This window comes from Chaetomium strumarium, assembly GCF_033439665.1.
Source record: "Chaetomium strumarium strain CBS 333.67 chromosome Unknown B0T15scaffold_4, whole genome shotgun sequence".
Taxonomy (NCBI): Eukaryota; Fungi; Ascomycota; class Sordariomycetes; order Sordariales; family Chaetomiaceae; genus Chaetomium; species Chaetomium strumarium.
Window position 1 is genome coordinate 3,448,814 of NW_026944432.1, and position 25,207 is coordinate 3,474,020.

The following is a 25,207-nucleotide window of genomic DNA, read 5'->3' on the forward strand; positions in this document are numbered from 1 at the left end:
CTCTTTTTCTCTGCTCCCGGCGTTGCCTGGCGTGGCGAGTTTTCTCTGCCGCAGTCTTCCCGGTCGCCGGCGGTAGTTGCGTCTATACTTGCGGTTTGCCTTCGTCCTCTACTTCTTCTACCGTCATATAGAAACGGCGTACGTCTTCCCGGGCTTCTGGTGCTCGTTGCCGGATAATATCTAGTGGCAGGCACCGGCCCTGGCATTCCTCTGTGAATTCCAGGCTTAGGCTCTTCCAATCCACCTCTGGGTTATGCTTCTATAGCCACGGTAGGCCCAGAATAACCGGGTTGTCCTTTGCGAGCGTTGTAATATAGAAATGCAAAACTGTCACGAATTAACCAACGGCAGGCTGCAGGGCAGACGGCCGTATGTGGGGACGCGGGGGCGTCCCGAGCCAATCATTTGGACAACTAGGCGGACCAGTCAGAGACAGGCAAAGGTGCTAAGGTGCCAATACCGCTGAGCACTCTGCAGGATGTAAGCGATCAGAGTGATCAGGGGCATATCACGATGAGCACCTGGGTGCTCATCGAATCGAAGTACTGAGCACCCAAGAAGATAGCTAGTATATAGTCACTCGTTCTGGAGGACTCTGGGAGTTCTCCAGTGAGCAATATTACAAGCAATAGCCCATACCTATTGTGCAGACATTGCGGCAAGCATTGTTGTGAACCTTTTGGCTTCACCGAGACCTACAGTCCGACCAGCAGTTACCTTCGACCGGCGAACCCTTTCAGAGGCAGGACTGCCTGTGGTTTCGTCACACGTTGCTCACTCCCTTTGACTCTGTCACGGTTCAGATCGAAGGTACCACCGACCATCATGGCGCCCCAGACACCTAGCACCCCGGAATCCCAGAGCCAGGCCGCAACCATGCGACAGATGCAGCAGGCTCTCGAGACTCTCAACGCCAAAATCGCCCAGCTTGAGGCCGAAAACGGCCATATGCAACAGCTCGTCAACGAGGCCTACAACGGCAAGCCCAAGGACAAAGCCAAACTCGAAGCACCCCCCAAGTACGGAGGCGACAAAGAAGGACTCGCTGGATTCCTTACATCCATGAGGGCCTACCTCAAGTACTACCCGGACAAGTTTGCGGACGAATCCGCCAAAGTCATGTTCATCTCCTCGCGGCTCGAGGGGAAGGCACTTCGATGGTTTGAACCCACCCTTAAGGATTGGCTAACCAACAGTGCGGACGCTCAGGACGATTTCACCATTGAAATTTTCAAATCATACGACAAATTTGAACAGGAAATCCAGAAGGTGTTCGGAGACCATGATGAGAAGCTCCACGCGCAGGAGCGACTCGCACGCCTGAGGCAGACAAAGTCGGCGGCTGCCTACGCCATGCAGTTCCGCCAGGATTCACTTCGGTGCGAGATCAATGACGAAGGTCTTATGCAGTTGTTCTACGATGGCTTGAAGGAAGAAGTCAAGGATGAACTGTATCAAAAGGACCGACCCGACACGCTTGACGAATATATCGCCATGGCTATCCGCATTGACGACCGGATTTATGCCAGGCGCCAGCAGCGCAAGGGACGCGGAACGCAGCCTACATTCGTCAAGGCAAACGACAAAAAGAAGCGACAGTACCCCAGCACGTCGCATGGCACCCACGCTGGTCCAATGGACGTGGACGCCACCCAGCGTGAGGATAAAGGACGGAAGGACAAGTCCCAGGCCACCTGTTTCAATTGCGGCAAGAAAGGGCACTTCAAGCGGGAGTGCCGCAGCAAGAAGAACTGGAAGCAGGTGCCCGGCAAGGAAAATGCCACGATCGACAAGTCAACCCGCGTGGTTGAAGTGGCTGCGGCAAGCTACACCGAGGATGACTTCGACGACGCAGTTGACCGAGGCATGGCTGAAGGAAGCATCGATGACTCCTCTCGGTCAGGAAGCAATAGCCCCCACGTTACGTTCGAAGAACCCATCACAGGCTACGACATTGCCGCCGCCGCAGCATCACAACTCGCAGAAGGTTGGGGATTCCAGTTGACCCAGAATGAAGAAGGTCAATGGAGGACACGACAATCGGACAACGAACCCGTTGGCCCGAACCCCATCTTTCTCGCCCAGCGCCTTCAGGAGGCTGAAGAGGAACAAGCCGAGCTTCGAACAATTACCCGAAGACTCGCAGAAGAAAAGGCTCAGGCCATGAGCCAACTAGAATTCGTCAAGGCCAAGTTGGTCAGGGTCCAGGAAGAGCACCACTCGAACTTGTGGGATGGACCAGCACAGGACCTAAGCCAGGGCAGGGGGAATAATGGAATCAAGAACCCCGAGGCTGAATACCAGAAGGCCCAGAACCAGCGAAGACTCAAGGGGCAGGAACCACAAGATTGGGACACTTTTTGGAATAAGAAGCCGTACAACGGCGTCGGGGACAGCAACGCGGTACGCATCTGGATTGGATTCGGCCCGCGCTACGAACCCCACGAACAAGACGCACTTCGACTCCAACCCCAGCGATACGACCACGTCTACGTCCCATGGTTCCAGTGCATCGCGCACGAATGCCGATACCATTTTCGATCAAAATTCGACAACGACTTTTGGCCCGACAGGCCTACCGACCAAAACGGAGAACCTCGACCAGTCCCGTGGGTTTGGGACGCAGGGACCGGCGCCGACCAGTCCCTATGGAAGGTCGAAAGGACCAACGCATACGACAGAATCAGGGTGACACCGCGAAGAACCCAGCCAGAAGACTGCCAGCGGTGGCCCAATAGCACTCGACAGTGCAAGAGCCAGGATTGCTTAATCCATATGCAAGCGAAGCTCCAAGAACATCACGAACGCAAGACACATACACGAAGATGGATGACGCCTCGCGAACGACGAGAGGAAGGAAGAAGAGCCAACGAAATTCGACAATTATTCGAAGAACTCCCGAGACTTGGACCGCAGGACGGCAACCAAGAGGCACAGGAGGATGGGGACGCCTATCCAGACGCCAGGACGGAGTTGGGAAACGGCTCAGGGCCCTCCGAGGGGCCCGGAAACCACTAAATCCATCACAACAACGACAGATCCGCGGGTGCAGGAAGAACCACGCAAGGAAAAGGATCTACGACCTCCCAGCGAGCAAAAAGGAAGCCGCTGCGATTCAGAACGACAAGCCCGATGACAGAATCTGGGTTATGGCATACTGGAAAGGATTCCAAACATTGGCACTGGTAGATGGAGGATCTCAGGTCGACCTCATCTCGCCAACACTTGTCAATCGACTTAGGATCCCGTGGAGGATCAAGAAGAAACAGCACATCGTTAAAGGACCATTCGACACCCAATGGGTACGACGGGAAACGGAACCACTTGAGATCACGGTGGAAGGGAAAACCACCAGAGTGGTGTTTGACATTGTTGAAATGGGGCCTAAGAAGGACATGATTCTAGGACGCCCATGGCATCGAGACTACGACCCAGACATCAGTTGGAAGGGAGGTGGCCACCTACGACCTCGGGAACAGAGGCCGTATCCGACCAACGAGATGGAAAGCGCAGACGACGGATCGCAGCAGGGAAGATCGCCCCGGAAGGCGGCCCCTATGGATCCACCGCAAGAGACGGACAGTGCCAGGCAGCGCACTACGGACTCAGGAAGAGGCGGCAGTCACCAGGAAGAACAGCGGGAATCGGCAAGACCAGGCCAGAGACGACGCCACTTGCGACGATGCCCTCGCACGGCTCAGAGAGACACAGACGACATCGAAATCGCTGTCATCTCAATCGATGAGACCGGAGAATTTGAATTCCAGGATTGGGTCACCTGGAGGGAAGCGGCCAGTATCACGGCCGGAGACAAGTTCTCGTACTACCGGAGTACAGAGAAGAACGCGGAAACGGGCAAAATCCCAGCGGAATACCAAGGACACCCGGCGTTCGAAGCAAAGCATCTTAAGGGGCTACCAGACCATGGACCTTGGGATCACGAAATCAAACTCAAGGAAGGAGCCCAATTGAAGTTCTTCAAGGTGTACCACACCAACGAAAAACAAGATGCTGAGTTAAGGAGATATCTTGAGGAGAATCTCAAGATAGGGCATATCAGACCATCGACATCACCGGCGGGCTACCCAGTCCTATTCGTTCCAAAGAAGGATGGGAAGCTTCGGATGTGTGTGGACTACCGACAGCTGAACGGAGAGACGGTAAAGAACCGGTACCCCTTGCCACTTATCTCGCGGCTTCGAGACCAGTTGGCAGGCGCCCGTTACTTTACTCGCCTCGACCTTCCAACAGCGTACGCCCACATTCGCATCAAGGAAGGGGATGAATGGAAGACAGCGTTTCGCACTCCCTACGGCCATTACGAGTACCTCGTAATGCCCTTCGGATTGACAAACGCACCGGCAACCTTCCAGGCGGTCGTTGATCATGCGATCCGCCCATTCCTCGACCGATTCGCAGTCTGTTACCTAGACGACATCCTCATCTTCTCCAAAACACTCGAGGAACACAAGGAACACGTGAGGGCAGTGCTAAACGCACTCCACGAGCATAAATTGTCAGTCAACAAGGATAAGAGCGAATTCCATGTTACGGAAACAGTGTTTCTCGGATACGAAATTTCGCCTGGCAGAATCAGGATGGAGCCAGCGAAGATCGAAGCGATCAAAACATGGCCACGACCAACAACGACGACAGAGGTGCGAGGATTCATCGGATTCGCCAACTTCTACCGAATGTTCATCAGGAACTTTGGCGACCTTGCACGACCATTGCACGAACTCACGAAGAAAGACATCGAGTTCCGGTGGGAAGCCGAGCACGAACAAGCGTTTCAGAAGATCCGCGACGCAATCATCGCCGATCCAGTGCTCTGGTTGCCAGACCCACGGAAGCCATTTGAGGTCGAAACCGATGCATCAGACTATGCAATCGGAGGACAACTTGGCCAGCGCGATGAACATGGGAAGTTACACCCAGTTGCATTCTTTTCGAAAAAGCTCGAAGGACCACGACTCAACTACCCAATCCACGACAAAGAGTTGCTAGCCATCATCGAAGCCTTTCAAGAATGGAGACCATACCTCAGCGGCACAACCCACGAAGTCCAGGTCTATACAGACCACAAGAACTTGCGGTACTTCACTACCACCAAGGTGTTGAACGGACGACAGACTCGATGGGCAGAATTCCTTTCAGAGTTCAACTTCAAAATCAATTACAAAAAAGGCTCGGAAAACGCACGGGCAGATGCGTTGAGCAGGAGGCCAGATCACTTCAGGAACAGCCAACCAGAAGCCTCGCCACCATTACTTCAACAACAGCCAGACGGTTCCCTACGGCACGCTCCCCAACCGATGGAAGATCTCGATGACGACACGCTTCCACGACAGGACGAAGATCCCGGCACACAACCTCTGCAACCGTTTGAAGAATGCTGCGCAGTCTTCAGGGAAGAACGGCTAGGAAAAGACTTCCAAGACCGGAAGCAGAACGATGCAGACGAGAAGGCAGGCATCTCTTGGAGAGATGGAGCGTTATGGTACAACGGCAAGGCCTACGTCGCACCACAGGATCAAACGGAATTAATCAGGACAATCCACGAGTCAAAACTCGGAGGACACATGGGAATCGCCAAAACAGTCGCCAAGGTTCGGCAACACTACGACTTCCCAGGACTCAGGACCAGAGTCAAGACTGTTGTGCAGGAATGCGACCTCTGCAATAGAAGCAAGTCGGCACGGCACAAACCATACGGGTTCTTGGAACCATTGCCAGTTGCAGAACGACCATGGAGTTCGGTGACGATGGACTTTATCACCAAACTACCGCTTTCGAAAGACTCGACTACCGGAACGAAGTATGACAGCATCCTCACTGTGGTTGATCGACTCACCAAGTGGAGCTACTTCTTCCCATACAAAGAATCATGGTCAGCAGAGCAACTTGCGGATACGATCTATCGGCACATCGCAGCAGTTCATGGGTGGCCGGAAGAATGGATCACAGACCGAGACACCAAATTCGCATCAAAGTTCTGGCAAGCGCTTATGAAGCGTTTGGGCACGAAAAGCAAGCTTTCAACAGCATACCACCCGCAGACAGATGGCCAGACAGAAAGGCTCAACCAGATCGTCGAACAATATCTCAGGACGTTCGTCAACTTCCAGCAAGACGACTGGGTTGATCTATTGCCAGCGGCACAGCTTGCATACAATACAACGCCAACGGAGACAACAAAGGTCACTCCGTTCTTCGCGAACTTTGGTTACGAAGCAGATTTACGCCAGGGACCAGATGTCACGGTACCCAGGGCAAAAATCAAGGCGGAGAAGATGCATGCACTGCATGCAATGCTAAAAGAAGAACTCGAGTTCGTCAGACTCAGGATGAAGGAGTACTACGACAAACATCGGCTCGAGGGACCTCGCCTTGAGAGAGGAGACATGGTCTACCTCATTTCCCGGAATTTGAGAACGAAACGGCCAAGCCAGAAGCTCGACTTCAGAAAGATTGGACCATTCAAAATCGACGCAAGAATCTCGAGATCCAACTATCGACTTTCGCTACCATCAACGATGAAGCTACGCACCAACGTCTTCCATATCTCGCTCCTCGAACCAGCACCCAGGAACGCACGGGTTGCAAAGGACATCGAAGCCGAGGACGAAGAAGAAGAATGGGACGTTGAGGAAATCTTGGATTCACGAATAGCCAACGGAAGGCTAGAATACTTGATCAAATGGCTCGACTTCGGGCCAGAAGACAACTCATGGGAACCAGCAGAACACCTCAGCTGCGCAGAAAAACTAAGAGAATTCCACCGAAGGAACCCAGACCGCCCAGGAAGGAGGAAAAACGCAAAAGCTGACCGTGTTCTGGGTGACGACTTGCACGACGTCATCCCATACCACAGCCAGCAGTAGCACAGATGGGATTTGAACCCATGGTCTCCCAGAGCAATCACTCGGGTGTGATAACCAAGCTACACCACTGAGCCATTTCATTTGTCGGGAAACAGGCAACAAGAATCAGATTGAGAACCCCAGGCAGGAAAGAGCGGCTGCAGGCAGCCACGCTACAACACGACACGCACGGCAGGCGCGACCAAGACCCGACCACCACCAGCTACGAACCCCCACTACCTTGAGAAACCGGAGGGCTCCCACCACCAGAACCCTGTGGAGCCAGAAACGAGGGACCTCCCCCAACAACACTCCAGTCTATAGGAACGTCCGACAACCAGTTGGGATCCAAGTGATCCGACGAAGCAGGACCTGGAGCAAGGAAATCCGACAAAGAAGGCGAAGCGGTAGTACCTAGGGACGCTGCTGCCGTGCCATCCGAAGGCAGAGCGGCCAGGGAAGCCTGCTCCGACTCCTCCTTCTCCTCCTCGTCCAACAAACGAGACTCCCGACGGAAGGCTGCACGAGCCCTCTCCTCCAACGCCCGCGACTGTTGCTCCAAACGAAGTAATTTGCTAATCGTGGCCCGACGCTCGGCATCAAGACGCTCCTTTTCCTTAATAAAAGGACGCACTACGGAAGTCAGCAAGCATGGGAGCAAAGAGAAGCGGCAGACTCACAATCTACGCCATGGACATCGCAGTTGGAACGACCTGCCTTGACGCAAGGAAGGCAACGTTCGTAACGCTCATGAGCAACGCACTCCAGTTTCTTCTCGTGGCAATAAGTGCAGGAAGGCATGATAACACCGGTCCGCGCGAGGAAGCGCACCTGATCGCGACGACGGTCAGAACTCGTTCGTTTCTTTTTCTCTATACGGTCAGGCATGATGACGACGATGCAGGAGGGAAGAACCTACTAGGGCGAGACACAAGGAGAATAGCCAGGGCTGTTGGTTATTTCAGGAACTTGGTCGTCGGGGCGTCGACCCTAGAGGAGGGGCATCGTGTCACGAATTAACCAACGGCAGGCTGCAGGGCAGACGGCCGTATGTGGGGACGCGGGGGCGTCCCGAGCCAATCATTTGGACAACTAGGCGGACCAGTCAGAGACAGGCAAAGGTGCTAAGGTGCCAATACCGCTGAGCACTCTGCAGGATGTAAGCGATCAGAGTGATCAGGGGCATATCACGATGAGCACCTGGGTGCTCATCGAATCGAAGTACTGAGCACCCAAGAAGATAGCTAGTATATAGTCACTCGTTCTGGAGGACTCTGGGAGTTCTCCAGTGAGCAATATTACAAGCAATAGCCCATACCTATTGTGCAGACATTGCGGCAAGCATTGTTGTGAACCTTTTGGCTTCACCGAGACCTACAGTCCGACCAGCAGTTACCTTCGACCGGCGAACCCTTTCAGAGGCAGGACTGCCTGTGGTTTCGTCACAAAAACCTCAATATAATCGCCAATCGCCAGTTTCCTTATAGCTCTGTATTCTATCTATATTGATATAGCGCTGTCAGCAAGGTATAGCGGCTTTAGCCTTATAAGCTTGAATATCGGAATACCGTGCCGTACGGCGAAACCGAAGTCGAGGAATGCCAGGCCGGTATACCCTGAATCTACAAGCGCCATATACGCTATTCTATACTCACTGTCATCGATCAGGTAGGAGGATACTATAATAGAATTCTTTAACTGCCCTAATATACTTAAAACAAGTCTCCGTTCCTTCCTATAATCCCAGTGATTATACCTCTATGTACGACTTTGTACGGAGGTTAGGCTTTTCCCTGCCTTTTAAAGTCCTCATCCTCGTATACCTTAACCTGGTCCTCTATAGAGTTGCTACCGATCTCAAAGGCGAAGCCAGGGTTAGGCATATTCATAAAGCGAACGCTCTAGTACTGGCGGTTGCCGCCGGGCTGCCGCACTCTATTGATGGCATTGCCTTGGGCGCCGGTGTATCCCCGAGTGCCGGTATAACCCGCCTGGGCTCCCTAGGAGTTCTACGGGGTCTGCTATGGGAATGTATTCCGTGCTCCGTAGGGCGTATTGCCATTGCCCTATTCGTTGCGCTATTGGCCGCTCTGACCGCCTCGGCCGCCTCTGCCTCCGTTGTTCTGGTTGCCGCGGCCCGGGTTGGTTTCGGCCCTGCACCATTTGGCGATATGGCCGGCCATGCCGTAGTTGAAATACAAGCCCTTGTTCGCGCGGCGGTTATATTCGGCCTGGGAAACCTTGATTTTCGCGACCTTCAGGCGGTCTAGGTCCATGGGGTCGTATACGTTGTTACCGTTATTGCCCTTGTTACTGCCTTGGTTGCTATGGTTACCGCCATGGTTATAGCCGTTGTTCTTCCTATGCTTTGCATTCTCAAGGTTAATCGCAAGCTTGTTAGCTATATCGACCTAATTCTCCTAGTTATTCGTGGCAGGCAGGTTAACCTATATTGCGACTACGTTATATAGGCTGTCATTGAACTTCTCGCGTAGACTATATATATAAGCGGCATCGTCCTACTCGTATTCGTCTGCCAAGTTATTAAACTCGGTAATAAAGTCGGTAAAATTAGCCCAGCGGCCGGTCTAGGTTAGGTTACGTAGCTTGTTTTCTACCGCTACGGCCAGGTCCATTGTCTTGTATTTCTTAGCCAGGTAGGCTAGGAATTCCTCGCCTGTTTTCCAGGGCTATTCTAAGTCGTTCTTGGGGCTTGCGTTGACCTTGTCAAGGCCCCTGATGATTAAGGAAAAGGCAATACCCTCGAGCATTGAACTAGCGTATGAAATCTTGCTATATTCGTTGGTATAGTCCCTAGGGCGGCTATTCTAGCGCCCGACGATTTTTATGCGCCAGGTACGGAACTAGGCTGTATACTTGGCCACGTCGTGCTCCTAACCGTTAAACGGCTGCGGGTATATAATGGTTATATTAACTAGCTTGCTAACGTCCTCGCTCGTACTGCCTGTCTTGCCACTATTATTAACCAGGGTTGCCATGCTCGCAATAACGCCATCTTTGGCCGTGTTCGCTATCTCCAGGCTTGCAACGTATACCTGGGCCTCGTTCAGGAGCGCCTGGGTGTTATAGAGGCTCTGCTCGAGCTCCCGGGCGCGCGCCTATATGCCAGCAAGAAGCTCCTGGACCCTATTATAACGCTCGGTTTCAATTTATAACATATGCTCGAATAATATAATAACCTTGGCTCCTAAGCTCTGGCGAAGGCTCTAGTAGACTATGTATAGGACATTCTCACTATTGAAAATAGGGCGATTATACGTATCGAGCCAGTTCCTTAGCCTCAGGTGCTTCGTTCCGTCGATCAGGTTGACGATTTCCTTATATACATCGCGCCTGTTGTCCTTGGTCGCTTCGTAGGCGACCTTCTCTGCTTCGTTTCTAGGCTTAATCTTACTTTTCTCGCGCGCCAGCAAGGGCATTGCCCGCGGCGAATCGGCCTCGTATAATACGTCCCCCGAGTACGCCGTCTCCAAGTCGTCGTCCGTATCGGGCATCGTAAAATCCCGGTATGCCATGCTTATAATGTCATATCACTGCCGCCTTGGCACTGCTCAATGCCGTATTCCGACGGCTCCGAAGGCCGTGATTCGCTCACTTGAATCCTTGTAACCGTAAACCGGTGGTCCGCGCCACGTTCCGACTGGCCATAGAGCTCTGAAGTCGCTGTATGGAGAATCGCTCGGCGTACCGAATCGCCGAAATGTCGCTCAGAATTGCTGAAACTCTCTGAATCAATTGAAAATGGCCTATAGTTGCATAGCCAGTCGAAAGAACGCGCACGAACTAGAGGTGCAACCAACTATCACGGACCGTATAGGGTGCAATGGTATATATGTGGTTGCACGAGGGAACCAGAAGTGTGGCCCTGCCGCGCGCAGGGAAATACCCTGCGCTGCACAGACCAACCCTGTGGGCCCGACCAGGGCTCCACAACCCTCGTGCCTGAACCCTAACCCTACTCTACGACATGGCACGGGCTATGCCCGTGACAGTCGTAGCCGTTACGATGAATTGCCTGGCTAGGTACGCAATCCAAAGGAAGTTCAATATTGTCACGAGGGCCGTCGTTCAAGGCCAGGGTCAAGCCTCTGGTGGTAAACTGACTGCATTGCAAGAATATTGAACTTGCAGGAGGAAAGGAATCCTCGAAGACTGCAAGGTGCGAAGAAGTCTAAATATAGGATGTGGAGCATATGCCCAGATGTGGAATGTGGGGCACCAACCAGGTTGACCAATCAATGGCCTGTGCCATAGTACGGTGGGTTCCACCGTCACAAACGGCTAGTAGGGTGCTAGCCCGGCTAAGCCGTGGCCACGGGTGTGGTTAGCCGGGCTCTCTAGCTTCCAGTTCCTCATCGAGGTTCCGAGCGAGCCTATATTCCCCTAGCCGGCCCGAGTCCATTAGCCAACCCAGTACCTTCTTCAGAAGTCTTCGGTTCCAGTAGCCTAGGCCCTGTAGAATAAGGCTAAGGTCCCGGTGAGTGCGTATTAGTTGCCTAGGCCAAGTTCTTGGTATAGGTGGTATAGAGCGCCAAATCACAAGATGCTCTACTGTCTCTCTAGCTTCCCCGCATTCGCAATAGGGGGTAGGCTGGTTACGGGCCTTTTATTTGAAAAGGAAGTCCCGTAGGCCTATAGCCCCTGTACGAGCCTGTACTAGTAGGGAGCTCTTAGCCTTTGTAAGGCCTTGGTGTTTCTATAGGCTCTGGTTTGTGAAGAGGACTGTTGGTAGGCCTTCGTCGGCTAGCCTAGTTGGCTGTCCTTGGACTTGGGTATTCCACCTAGCCTCCCAGGCTCTTAATAGTGCCCAGTCTTCTTGGGTCTTAGCCAATGGTGGGCCTAGGGCCTTAGCTTGGGTGTTCCATTCGGCCACTGTAGCCGAGGCCTTTTCGACATCTGTTGGCTTTTCTAGGCTCCAGGGCCGGCGCCGTAGCGACCGGAACCTCCATTGGAGCCTGTTGCAGGCCCCTTGGATGATTTCCTTTAGTCGGCGCCTCGGGGCCTCTGGGCCTAGCCCGGCCTGTAGGGTAGGCTTGTTGAGCTGGTCTTCGAAGTCGGCCAGCCTCTTGTTAAGATAAAGGTCTAGGGGAGGGATCCAAGTTTCCGTCTCGAGATTCCGTATAGGGGTAGCCTTATAGGCCCCAGCTACGATGCGTAGGCTTCGGTTCTGGGCCTTTGCTAGGTCTCTGGCTAGGTCTTGTGGTGAGCCGTTGAGTGTTGTAGGCTTGTGGAAGCTGGATGCCCCATAGGCTATTGCACTGCGAATGCACTTAGTGTAGACCTCTCTGGCCCTGATTAGCCCCGGGCCCCAGGTCTTGGCTGCTATCCTTGATAGAGCAAAGTCTTGGGTTCTTAGCTTGGTAGCTATGCTAGCTCCGTGGGCCTTCCAAGAAAGCCTCCAATCAAGCCAGACCCCTAGGAACTGGGCTGAAGCCGTTGGTTTGACTATAGTATAGTCATAAGGGTGGCCGGGTTTGGCTAGTTGTAGTAGTTCGGACCACTGCTTTCGGCCTTTGTTGAAGTGGATCAGCTCTGACTTGGCCCCATTGAATTCTATTCCGTAGGATCTAGCCCACTGTAGACACGTGCCCCAGGCTTGTTCCAGTTGCCAGCAGTTAATATAGGAGTCCCTTCCAAAGGCTAGGAGGTTAGTGTCATCTGCGAATCCCACTAAGCTAACCAGAGGGTGCTTTTCCTTTAGTACTTTATATAGCGAGGCTATATATAGTATAAAGAGGACTGGTGATAGTGGTGATCCTTATGGCACTCCAGCTCGAATGTTGATTTCCGGGGCAAGTTGGCCGTCGAATAGGAGTGTGGCCTTCCGGCCCGTTAGCCACGACCGTAGCCAACCTACAAGCCATGGTGGGAGCCCAAGGTCCCGAACCGTAGCCAGTAACTGGAAGTTTATACTTATATAGAATATAATTATAAAGTATAGTATCTAGGAGGTAGATATCTATAACTTTGATAAGATTGGGTTTCTAATAGGCGTTATCTCAACTATAATAGTTGTTATAAGCTCTAAACGGCGTAGTAGGGCAAATTTAAAGCAGCCTAGTAATTAAGAGTGGGCAACGGCAATCTATAGCGTTAATACGGCTAGCTAGGCGATCCCGCCATTTATTATTATCAAGGGTAACTATTATCTCTCCTCCTAGTATAAGAACAGCCTATTATTAAAAAGCTAGGTTATTACAATATCCGAAAACGGTTAGATAACTAATAATAGAGGTCTAGAATAGATTCAGTACTTTGATAAGTATATTAAAGGTCAAATAATTAGAGTTTATTGCCTTCTTGTCCTTAATAGCTATAATAGCTACTATTCGACCGACTTCGAACTCTACTATAAGAAGAATAATATTATTACGCTCTATATACCTCCCTACTTGTCTTATATCCTCTAGCCGCTTGATATTAGGTGTTTTAGCCCGTTTAAAATAGTATATAGCAAGCAAATCGAGGGGTTGATATAGGCAAGTATAACTTATATTACCAAGAAGGACTTCTTTCCTGCGTTCTATACTACTTTCTAAGCCGCCCTAACCCCTAAAAATATTCAAGGAGGTTTTCAAGGTGATGGACTTGCTCCTTTTAATCCCGAGAAAGTAATCTCGCAGCTCGATATCCGTCTAAATATACCAATACCCTCGAACTCGCGGCCCGGCAGTGCCTATATCTAGGTTTCCAAGACCCCAAACAACCTAATAGAAGCCTCCTCGTAGTCCACCCTTATCAAGAATCGAATTGCCCGGCATTAAAATAGCTCTCCAACCGAGATTTTGAGGGCGGTTGATATATTTGCAAAAGGGACATCTAAGGTCATATATCAGTTGGCATTATTGTAGGTAGAGAACCAGAGCCTCCGAGCTGCAAATGAGGCGCTAAGTAAACGCCGGAGAGCCAAAAAACAGCAGCTGCGGCAAGGAGGATCGCTTTCTGTACAGGATGCATAGGATCTAGAGGGTCAGAGAGAGGTTGAGGTGCAGATAAAGGAGGAAACGCAGGCGGGTAGTGGTCGGAAGCCGAGGATTGAGACGCGTGCGCGGCGTTGTAGCAACTGCGGTGAACCAGGCCACAATGCGCGTACCTGTCAGATAGTTGTAGAAATGTCGGAGGAAGACGATTCCGAGTAGCTTCATTTGTTTTGAGGTGGTTAGGTGGAATTAATACAGATTTAGTTGAGAGGGTGTAGTTTAGTGTAACTTTCGCATGTATGTAACTTTCGCTATACACCTACGTTAGCTATTTTGTTATTATAAATATCTTCGTCCGACGGGATCCGATCAGGAAACCTCCGCTGCGAGATTCCCGGGTTGTGAGGACGCTATGTATTCTCGCACGATGCGGGGGTCAAGGATTGAAAGGGGAGCCGTAAGTCACTGTTCCCTTGGGAGACTCAGAGCAGGATCGACACGTAGAATAGCCCCGGAACATGGCAGCGCGGAGCGAGATGTCTTATACTGATGAGTACTAAGGTAGTAAATACATACGCACAGCATCTACGCATACCCGTTCGCAACCAACCACTCCCTGACCTGCTTTACATCCCTCGCCTTATACGCCGCCCGCCCGCGGATCTTGTCCTTGACCTGCTCCAGGGTGCGGTCGAACGCCTTGGTGTCGACCCCGGCAAAGAAGCGCTCGATCTCGTCGAGGCTCTGCGTGTCCGTGAACAAGGGCAAGCTGACATTGACCATGCGGTCCACCAGGATCGGGTTGCCGCCCAGCTTGGCGCCGAAGCGGTCCCAGTGGTCGCGCAGGTAGGCCCACAGCAGCGGGCGCGCCACGCGGTTGGCGGCCAGCACGCCAGCCAGGATGTGCATGTCGGCGGGCGGCACCGAGTCGGACGGCGGGGCGGTGTTGAAGAGGAAGGGCAGCAGGACGTCCCTGATGACGGCCTCGTCCGGGGTGTGGCCCAGCGCCTGCAGGCAGATCTCCTTGCCGTCGATGGCCGGCGTCGTGAACCACTCGTGCTTCAGGGCGGCGACCGTGCTGGAGGGGTCCTTTAGGATGGCGGCGCGGTATACCGGGGCGCGCAGGTCGGCGGCGATGGGCGCGGAGGCTGGGTTGGCCTGGTAAGCGGACCAGCGCTGGAAGGCGGCGGCGCTGACTCTATGCGGGGGTCAGTAGTGATCTTAACCTGTGAAGACGAGGATTGTGGCGGAAATAAAGGAGAGATGGGGAAGGGGTGAAACAAGCGCCGGCAACTGATAAACATACCCCTCATGCGAGTTCGCCACGGCGGTCAGCAACAGCCGCTTCCGCAGCAGGTTGGTGTTGAGGTCCTCATCCTTGGGGCCCTCCCAGCCGACCTGCTTCAGCGCCTTGTCGATCAACTCGAGCGTGAACTTCTCCAATCCCTTCTTGACCTGCTCGTCGTCGCCAAAGATGGACTTGAGCGTGGCGATCGAATCCAGCGCCTGGCTCAGCACGCGGTAGTGCGTCTCGCTCTTCAGGCCCTGGATGAACGACAGGAGTGCACCGGTCGTGGCATATCCCGAGAACGCGAGGTCGGCAGCGGAGCCGGTGATAAAGATCTTGTCCTCGGTGGTGAGGTGCTGCAGCTGGGTGCCTAGCAGCTTCATCCTGGACTCGGGGTAGTTGACGCGGTAGAAGCCGGTCGCGTTGGCATTCAGCTGGTAGAACTCCTCGCTGATTCCGTCAAAGGTCGACTCCTTGGCGGTGAGAGTAAGGGGTTCGACGCCCTGGGAGCCAATCTTGCCCCGGAGAGCGAGCGGCACCCACCAGGTGGTCTGGTCTTCGGCGGGCTTGACGTCTCCCGTGGAGAGGAAGCGAGACTGCTTGACCGAGATCTGCTGCTTGCCCTCGGTGACGGTGAGCACGGGAAAGCCCACCTTCTCGATCCACGGCTGCATCATGCTGCTGACATCGACGCCGGATGCCTCGCTCAGGGCGGCCCACAGCGCTTCCGTCTTGGCGTTGCCGTAGGCGTGCTTCTTCAGGTAGATGGCGATGCCCTTCAGGAACGTCTGGATGCCGAGCGTGGACGCGAGCATGCGGATCATGGAGCAGCCCTTCAGGTAGCTGATCTTGTCGAAGATCTGGTTGACGTCGAGCGCGTCGCGGACCTCGACCTGGATCGGGTGAGACGAGCGCACGCCGTCCAGCGCGAGCGCCTGGCTCATGCCCTCGTTGATGAACTGCGGCCAGACCTCCCACTCCGGGTGCAGGTAGTCGACCGCCAGCCAGCCAGCCCACGTGGCGAAGCCCTCGTTGAGCCAGAGCTCGTCCCACCAGTCCATGGTGACGAGGTTGCCGAACCACTGGTGCGCGAGTTCGTGCGCGACCACGTACGCGATCCTGTTCCGGAACCTGGCCTCGGACAGCTTCTCGTCGAAGAGAATAGCTGTCATCCGGTACGTGACCAAGCCCCAGTTCTCCATGGCTCCGTGCGTGAACTCGTGCACGGCCAGGATGTCGCTCTTGGGCAGCGGGTAGTCGATCTCGAACTGCTCCGAGAAATAGTCGATCACCTTGGGCGCGTGCTCCAGCGCCCACCGGCCCTGTTCCTGCAGCCCGCGCGTCGTGTACACGCGCACGGGCAGCTTCTTGCCGTTGTACTCGCGGTCGGTAAACGCCTCGACGTACTCGAAGTCCCCGACGGCCCACGCCAGCAGGTACGTGCTCATGACCGGGCTGCGCTCAAAGGACACCAGCTTCTTGCCGCCGCCGAGCTGCTTGATCTCCTTCTCGGGCATGTTGGACAGGGCGACCTGGTCATCGGGGATCTCGATGGCAAAGTCAAAGGTGGCCTTGAGGTTCGGCTCGTCGAAGCAGGGGAACGCACGCCTGGCATCACACGACTCGAACTGGGTGCTGAGCATATAGTGGAAGTCATCATCGCGGGGCACGCTCGGAGCCGCCGGGGCTGCCGGCTTGTACTGACTGCGGTAGAAGCCAGCCATATCATGGTTCAGCAGGCCCGTGAAGTCGATGGTCAGCGACGCCTTGACCGACGCGGGCAGCTCCTCGGGGAACGTAATGGTGGACCGCTGCGACTTGCTGTCCTCGGCGAAGGTGGTCGACTCCCATGACTGGTTACTCTTACCCTGGCTGACGACGAGCTTGGAGTGGTACAGCGTGAGCTCCAGCGTGTTCAGCACGATCTCTCTTGTGGGCTTGATGATCTCGCCATCGATCCTGCCGGTCTTTTAGCAAGCGGCCCCCGATGTTGACCGGCGAACACCTAACTAGGTACGTACCTGACGGTGCCTTTGTATGACCAATTCTTGAAATCGAGGTCCCGGATCACCAGGTCATAGTGGACCGGCCTGAAGTTGTCCGGGAGGATATCTCGATCCGTCATGGTTGCCAACTTGTGCCGGAAGGATGCGTGGGAACAGGGACGGCGCAACCCGCTAAGTGCTGCGGCTGCTGCTGAGCGGACTGGGCTTCTGCGGGCTCTTGTTGTGGACTTTGCCGGCAGCGATGAGATGTGCCTGGAATTGCCGGCCTGGAGAGTAAGAACAGTGGCCGGGGAGAGCTGGTGCACACAGAAAGCTCTGTTTAGGGACGAAGCTGCAGATAAAAACCTTGCTCTAGGCAAAGATCTGGCGACTGTTGAGAGAGGCATGAACGCTCTCGTGTTGAGATCTGGATTCGGAGCTCAGGCCGTACTCCACCTTATTACACATGCAGGCGCAGCTCGCCCTACCCCTCCTACCCTCCAATGATGACCGTAATGTGTATGGTAACGGTAGGATGCCGGTTGAAGTCAGTACCAGAGCTGAGATGCCGCTTTCACGGCAACTTTGAACCACAATGGCCAAGGCGCGTCATCCACAGAACGGAATGTCTCAAAAAGGCATCTGAGAAAATCACCACAGGAAAATTTAAACACAGCTTCCTCATCTGGATGCACCAAAGTCGGAGTGGATCAAGGCAAAGATGGAAGGAGGACGACGTTGTGAATCTCGCATGTTGAACCCCACCAACGCACCATCGGGGCGGGTCCAGTATTGCCGAGCATCGCGGACGGTGTTTAACTTTTCCCGCACCCTGAATTGAATCGTCATTCCCCATGGGAAAAGAATACTGCCACATACCATGACCCACGCGGTGCTTTAGGAAGCTAGGATGTTGAATCGAAGGAGACAGAACCGCTTTGATATCGAGATACTAGTACCCCATAACTGAACAAGTAGCATGATCCATATCCCGCTGTCCTCATACCAAAACAACACGTTTACATGCGGCAGTAACAACTAAGTAAAGCTCGAACCCCTTTGGCCTCAACCCATCCAGCGCCGAGTGTGCACAAAGCGAGAAGCCAAAGCTTGGGATGACCACCTCACAACCAAGCCGATGAAAAGCAATGCCCGTAACGACAGCAAAGATGACCCTAGGAAATACAGTTTCACCCAGTCGAACAGCGTACACCGCCAGGGCCACAGGAGCCCTTGTCACAGGGCGGCAGGATAGCTACGAGCTTCCATTCTCCTCGCCCTCAACAGCCGCAGCAACCCGATCCCACCACACGCCATGCGCCTCTCGGTCCACAGCCGAGACACGCCCCATCATATCCACCATGTCCCTAACCTTCTCCACAAACTCGGCGAGACCCAGCGACGCAAGCTTCTCGCCAGCCGTGCTCGTGGCCATGACCTTCTCGCTCGCAGACGCAGCCGCCAGTCGGGCCAGGACGTGTCCGCGCAACCGGCCGAGCAAAAGCCGGAGGACCGGCTCCCTCAGCTCGCTGTCCCGCTGCGTGGCCGCTTCCGCGCTGGCGGCGAGGAACTTGTGCACCATGCCTCGGAGATGCTGCTTCGTGGCGGCGGGCATGGAGCGCCCTGCTTCAAGGGCAGCAATGATGCCTTCGGCAGCGACCTCGGGTGTCATATCACCTTGTTGGTCGCCCCCCTTTTCGAGTACCGCAAATATGCGCTGCCCTTCGTTCTTCCACGGGATGCGTACGTCGCGCTTGAGGAGGTTCTTGCACTGCAGAAGGATGGCCGCGGCGGTAATGATGCGGCGCGTGACGCGCCCTGCCTCGAGGAGTCGCTTGTGATCGAGACGGAGCATCTCGGGAGTGTCCTCCAGCGGAACCGGAGAGAGCTGTGTGAAGAGGTCGACGAGGAGCTGCGCATAGATACGGTCCGCGGTTAGGCGCGAGGTTGGGTGGTTAACGCCCTCCGGATCTCTGCGAGACGTCTCCGTGAGGAGCTTATGGCGTGCAGCACGCCATGACTTGGTGGCCGCGGACAGGTCATGTCTTCCTGCTTCAAGATCGGCGGCAAAGGCTTTGGCCTCGTACGCTGGTGCTTGCTGAAGCAGGCGTGGCGCTGCCAAGTGAAGTAGATAATTTGCATAATCGCTGAGCATGACGTCGATGAAGCTGTTCAGGGCCTCTAAGCGATCCACATAGCTACCCTGAGACAGCTTCTCCTCGGCGAGCGTCTTGACCTCACCGTCCCGGATCGGCGCACAGAGCTTCGGGAGCAATGAGCCCATGGCCTGGAAGAACTTCTCATATGAGAAGCTGCCCATAGTAAATTGGCGCCGGGCAATGTCGGTGTCTAGTAGCTCTCCAATGAAGCTATGCATGGAGTTGCCGGGTTGGACGAGCCGCTGGAGCTTCTCGCGGATCAAGTCAGCGACTTGCAAGAGCAGGAAGAAGTGGGCTTCCTGCTCCTGCTCATGCATCGTCGCTCGCATCCCCTGAAAGAGCGGAGCAAGCAACCGCTCTTGTTGTTCGTGGTACTCGTGGGGGTCAGTGCGGTATTCTTTGTTGATGGCCAACTCGTGGGCAACGATCCGGTTGTCTGGCAACAGGCTGCTCCGGGCGGGCACCACGATGCTGACTTTGAATGGTTCCAGCTTTCGCGAAGGTGTAGCCGGGGGTGTAAGAGTCTGCGTTTGTTGTGGGTGATCTTGGCTCTCTTCCACGCCAAGAACTCCCATCGCTGTCTCTGTGACGGCATGGTCCGCAACACGCGGTTTCGTATCGCCCACAGGCTTCTTCACCCGTGCCTTGCGCGCGGCCTTTACAGCATCCGCGACCAACTGCTTTCCCTTGGCCGCGCCAGCCAGCTTCTTGATCCGTACCAACAGGAGGAGCTGGTTGTCACGGATGCTCTCCTTGTACACCTGATCCACCGAGCCGTCGGTGCTGTCCTTGACCGACTCCCAAATGGCATCGAGCTCCACGAACTGCATCACCATCAGGTCGACGAGAGAGCTAGAGTCTCGAGCCTTCCACGCGATCAATGCGTTGTAAAAGGTAGCATAAACTTCAGGGAATTCCGACAGTAGCGCCGGCGGTGGTGTGTAGTTGTTGAATGCTGTCAAGCGGCCAAGGATGTTCTCAAATAAGACTAGCAGGTCCCTAGCCTTGCCTACTAGTTCTTGAGACTGGGGATTGGCCAGGCCGTCCTTAGGAATGGGCTGCACCTGACTCAAACGGGCCTGTTCTCGGATCTCCTCCGCGCCCTTGTTGCTGAGCACTTGCGATGGGTGGCCCAGGATGAGGAAGGCACTCAAGAAGGACCGTACCGACGCCATTTCCTCCACGGAGCCCGGTTCGCCCTCATTGAGCCCGCAGATGCGAAGTATGCGGGCCGTCAACGTCAGGACGCTCTCTTGAGACAACAGCGCGGTGACTTCATCAAAGGACGCCTCTCTGACCGCGTCTAGGGACAGACCCAGCGCAGAGAACTCGGCAACAGTCTGCTTCCTCTTCTTGGTCCTCCAGAAGCTCTGTATCCTAGAGGCAGCGGTATCCTCTGTCAGGGGTTTGGCCGCTTGTTCCTTCGCCTCCTTCACCTCGGGCATGACTTCGACCGACGAGGGCTTCCGAGTGCCCAGACTCTGCCCGCGCTCTCTTCCCTTGGCCCTGGCAGCATTCCGACTGCGAAGCTCTTCCCTCCGTCTCTCGGCCTCGGCAAGACGTTCCTCCATCTGCAGCTTCAACTTGCGGATCTCTTGTTCGCGTCTTTCCTTCATGCTTTCGGCTACCGCCTTGGCCCTTCTGACTTCCTCGGCACACGCGGCAGCAATCTCGGCGAGATTGCGCTCACGCGCCTGGGCCGCGGCAAGGGCCCTTTCCTCACTCACGCTCGAGCTCTTGGACACGGCCTTGGCGAGGGCCGCGCGCAGACGCACCTTTTCGGCGTGCGCGGCACGGTCTGCAAGCCGGGCCTTCCGGTCCTCGAGAATCGAGGCCCGCCGGAGATGTTGGGCGACATATTTGCTCTGGGGGCCTATGCTGCGCCCGCACCCGTGCGAGGAGCGTGAATGTGCAGAGGATATGCTGTTGCGGCGGGACGACGCAGCGCTGTCTTTGCGCCGGTTCTGGTTCATCGAGCGGTAGAACAGCCGCGCGGCGATGTGTGGAGGTGGGGTGTACACCTTGGCAGGGCCTTCGCCGTCTATGTCGACGAGTTCCATCTCTTCGGTAGGCGGCATCAGAGAGATAGCGTCCGACATATCTCCAGATGGTTGTCCATTCGACTCGTCTAGGTTCCGAGCGGGCTCGGTTAGATCAACCGACGGGCGCCGCATCGTGAGAAGTATGGCGGGGTTGTTCCAATCGGATTGCGTCGGGGTGAACACCTCAGGGCGGTAGTCTGGAATCGATATTCGACCTGTGTATTGTGGAGATGGGCGATTGTGTCATGAACTTGGTCGGAGAATGAATTGGCGGGCTGTTGATATGTCTGCTGAGAACAAACGCGCCGGATGAAAACGGCCAAGCTTTGGAACGGGATTGCTGGGAAGCGGACGTCGAAGTCCGTGGGATCGAAAGGACCAGAAATACTGGGGAGTGACAAAGAATAATAAATGAAGGTTCGAAACTGAAGGATTGCCGGCCGAGCAAGTCTGCTTACTGAAACGCCAGCAGGGCAGAGGATGAGGCGAGCGAGTGGAATAGAAGGCAGGGGAACTTCACGATGACGGCAATCGGAAGCCATGTCCTAAGCTGGCAGGCAGACAGGTGGGGCAGGTGTCCGCCAAGGCGAGCATATCTGCTTATCGATAACTGACCTGCAGGCTAACACTAACAATCCTTCGAGTCAGCCACTAGACATTTTGCTAGCAGCATACCAAGCAGGAAACGCTTGCGTTATACGGATAAATTATCGATGCTATCGAGACGCTGACTGTCTGAGGACACCTTGCAATTTCGATCTTGTGACCGAACTTCAAACTTCAAAACAACGGGTTCAAGGCAGCCACTTAGCTGTCGGCAAAGCCGAGGAACGGAGACAGAATGGACATAGTTTCGTGTCTGTTATTCATGCGGTAACTCGCGTAGTATCAGACTGACCGCTAGCTAATTCCCATAACGTTCGAGATTTTAATTTCAACGGCTGTTCGCCCTTCACCTCCGCCCAGCCTCCAACTCTACCAACGAGCTATTTACCGTCAAACTCCGGCCGGGAGGGTTCCCTGTACCTAACCTCGAGCCGTGCAGTTCATGCACAAGCCTCCGTCCCCAGTCTGAATCGCCCGGCAACTCCGGCGACAGCCACAGCGGATCGTTGGTGGCCATCTCCGCACCGTATACATAGGCAAGCAGTTCGCTGTCGCTCTTCTCACCCTCGCTCAACTTCCTGCGACTTGAGGGAGACATCCCGGCCTGGTCCTCTCCCCGCCGTCGTTTCCTCCGCCGCCACGTAAGATACGCAACCTCCACCGCCACGAGAAGCGCCACGGCCAATATCAACCCGATCGTCAGTGCGGCCGCTGTGGCCGAGGACATGTCTGGTTTGGCCTGGTCGGGGTCGGCGGCTGATGTGTCTGCGTTTCGCGACGGAGCCACAGACGACCTTGTCGGTGCTGCTGTCGTAGTGGCGACCGCCGAGGTGCTCTGTACGCCTTGTACGTTTACCGAAGAGTTTCCTGCAGAGTCTGCCGAAGATCTCAGGAGCAAGAAACCGGGGCTCGACAGGTCTGGGTCTGACGAGATGAACCGGCCTTGGCTTGTCGGTGGTTTGAAGCGGAGGACGTATCTTGTCTCATTGGCCAACTCTGCCGTTGGCGGATCGGACGTGACCAGTTTGAGATTTCCATCGTGGTCAAGGTTCACCGCCCCTTGTTGGTCGCAATAGTGAGCTGGGTTCTCTGTGTTGCGGCGGACTTTCCTCGGCGAGGAACTTACTGGCTAGGCAGAGTGCTACCGGCTCCGGGTCTGCTGCCCAACTGGTGAGCCACAGGTCGTAGACGCTGTTGTTGAGCGCATTCCACGAAATGACGACTGCGTCTCCGTCGGTATAGGTCTCTGAAAAGTCGGGTCGGCTTCCGTTCGGTGTGTTCCACAGGTATTGCCTCCGGATGGCCTCTGCGTTCTCGACTCTCCGGCCTGGAGGTCCCGGGGTCCGGCGGCCAATGGGATGGTCCGGTATCGCCATATTCGGATTCATTTTGGATACTCACACAGCGGGACAGTAGCAACAACCCAGGGACCGAACATGCTAAGCTCAGCGAGCAACCGTGCAGAATGGCCGGATCTTATCATGCACACAGCCATGCCCTCCTCGGCTCAGGAGTTTTCTCAGCTCGTCGGCCGATGTTGCATCTTTCGCCAATGTATGCCCTACGAGAAAGCCTTTCCTAGGCGGCAGATTGGGTCGCAGAGATGTGGAGGGATCTAACATGTTGGTGAGCGAATAAGTCGCTGCAGTGTGTGCAGAAGCGCCTGCTCGAACCGACGGAGCAACGGTAACCATTTGATATTTGGCCGGGTCGTTGGCCGGGACCCAGGGCGGCGCTTAAACCGCTTCGTCGGGAACCAAGATTCTTCGGGTGCACCAATGACACTGCGCCAACTTCGTCTAGCTCGACGCGTCAAGCTCGGGGCTACACGCGACGTCGCCGAGGCCCCCAACTTCACCCTCTCGCGGTAGCTTGGCCCTGACACGTGTGTGGCTTGCGCACTGAGATGTGCGCGAGAACTTGAGAAGCGGTTTGTGGCTTATCAAAAGATTTGGTCCCATCTGCACGTTCCTGGCCTCCAAGCAACGCGATTCGCAGCTGCTTCCTTAGTCTGACTGACTGCCCTCCCGCATGCGATAGGTCGGCAAGGGACGGTCTGTTGAAACGCATCGAGGGAGAAACTTTGACATTGATCATGCAGGACTTGGCTGCATCCGGCAGCGTACAGGCTGCAGAGCCTCCTCTTCCCGGAACCAGATACTTTGCGCAGTTCTTTCCGATTCCGTGCTACACGAAGCAGGTAACATACGGACATGCATCGCAGGCACACGTTAGCACGACTGCCAGCAGCAGCAGCAGCAGTCCGATCTCCGCGTGCAGATCTAGCCTTACCGTGCATCTCGGATGGGTGCGTCACAGCATTCCACAGCCGACCCGGCCCGGCCGAGACCTGCAGGTCTGCATCGAGGATTCCAGGCCAGCAGATCCGGCCCAGTCAGCCGCAACCGTACCAGCACCGGCAACCCAGTCCACCTGAAGCCGGGCTGGTGGCTGAGGCCCGAGGGATGCCCGGCATCTTGTGGCTGCAGGACTAGGGAAGTCTCCTACCCCATCATGGAGTGTCGTGACTCTTGTGACACCATGTCTGGGTGAGCAGTTCACAACGGTGAGATATTGAGTCTATAGCAAAGGGCAAGTTGCGGTTCGGTAAATGGAAGGCGACATGACGGCCTACAACTTGCCGTCACTGCTGCTCTTTTCTACGAGAAATATCACATTTTCGCCCGGCTCTTAGTTCAAAGGGACAAACGGTCAACCGCGCAAACCGCCTCCCGTTGAGTGCGCTTCGCTCTTGCTCTGTGCTCACGCTCCTCGACTCTGTAGTGTTCCGATGATGGAGATGCGTTGATGCGCTAGTCCCCACCTACTGGTAGCACTCAAGTTCTCAACAGCGCCGGGATTGATCCATATCTGAGACATCAGGAACGGTATCTCCGCGCTTGAGTTTCTCGGCATGCGGAGTCGTGAAAATAACTTTAAAAAAGCCCGGCGTGCTTGGGCCGGGCACGTTAGGTTACGTGTATGTATTGCACATGCACGTTTAACTAGACTAGAGAGCCGGTCAAACAAAGCCGCGGTACAGCAGAGCGCAGGTGACGGCGCTGAAATTAGACCACCCGTTTCTCACTCAGATTGTCGTTGATAGACCATGGACCTTCTCATAAGCCCCGGGTACAACGAACCCTATCAAGCGGCAGTACTCGCTGAGGCTGTCATGGTAAGGTATGTAGTACTTTACCATACACATCGTTCTCGCCAAGCTTGTGATTAGGTTGACCCTGGAAGTTTCCAATAACCTTATCACTAGCGCTAAAAATAGCGCCCAGAGTATTGGGTCCAGATCAGTGAAAATGACGGCGACA

The 25,207-nt window shown here is 54.8% G+C and overlaps 2 protein-coding genes and 1 non-coding gene across 3 annotated transcripts; all 3 read right to left on the reverse strand.

Moving 5' to 3' along the window:
- Window positions 1–6,881: 6,881 nt before the first annotated feature.
- On the reverse strand, window positions 6,882–6,958 carry B0T15DRAFT_t133. Its single transcript has one exon. It is a non-coding gene; the product is annotated as a tRNA-OTHER (tRNA).
- A 6,937-nt stretch (window positions 6,959–13,895) lies between these two features.
- On the reverse strand, window positions 13,896–17,798 carry B0T15DRAFT_417235 (peptidase family M1-domain-containing protein). The gene is made up of 3 exons (XM_062865487.1): window positions 17,114–17,798; window positions 15,111–17,051; window positions 13,896–15,002 (listed from the first exon to the last, which is right to left on the reverse strand). Exons 1-3 carry the CDS (start codon window positions 17,482–17,484, stop codon window positions 14,390–14,392), a joined length of 2,925 nt encoding a protein of 974 aa, XP_062721884.1. The 5' UTR covers window positions 17,485–17,798; the 3' UTR covers window positions 13,896–14,389.
- A 534-nt stretch (window positions 17,799–18,332) lies between these two features.
- On the reverse strand, window positions 18,333–23,272 carry B0T15DRAFT_511952 (T-complex protein 11-domain-containing protein; the record flags this gene model as incomplete). The annotated part of the gene is made up of 6 exons (XM_062867949.1): window positions 18,333–21,493; window positions 21,577–21,665; window positions 21,737–21,828; window positions 21,894–21,906; window positions 22,310–22,943; window positions 22,990–23,272. The coding sequence occupies 6 exons, from the start codon at window positions 23,270–23,272 to the stop codon at window positions 18,333–18,335; spliced, it is 4,272 nt and encodes a 1,423-aa protein (XP_062721885.1).
- Window positions 23,273–25,207: the final 1,935 nt, after the last annotated feature.

What these genes read in the sequence shown, in the direction of transcription:
- B0T15DRAFT_417235 (XM_062865487.1), bottom strand. Translation starts at nt 17,484, where the DNA reads ATGCCTCTCTCAACAGTCGCCAGATCTTTGCCTAGAGCAAGGTTTTTA. An exon ending in TCATACAAAGGCACCGTCAG is followed by an intron (nt 17,052 to 17,113) that starts GTACGTACCTAG and finishes AAAGACCGGCAG; the next exon opens with GATCGATGGCGAGATCATCA. An exon ending in GTGGCGAACTCGCATGAGGG is followed by an intron (nt 15,003 to 15,110) that starts GTATGTTTATCA and finishes ACCCCCGCATAG; the next exon opens with AGTCAGCGCCGCCGCCTTCC.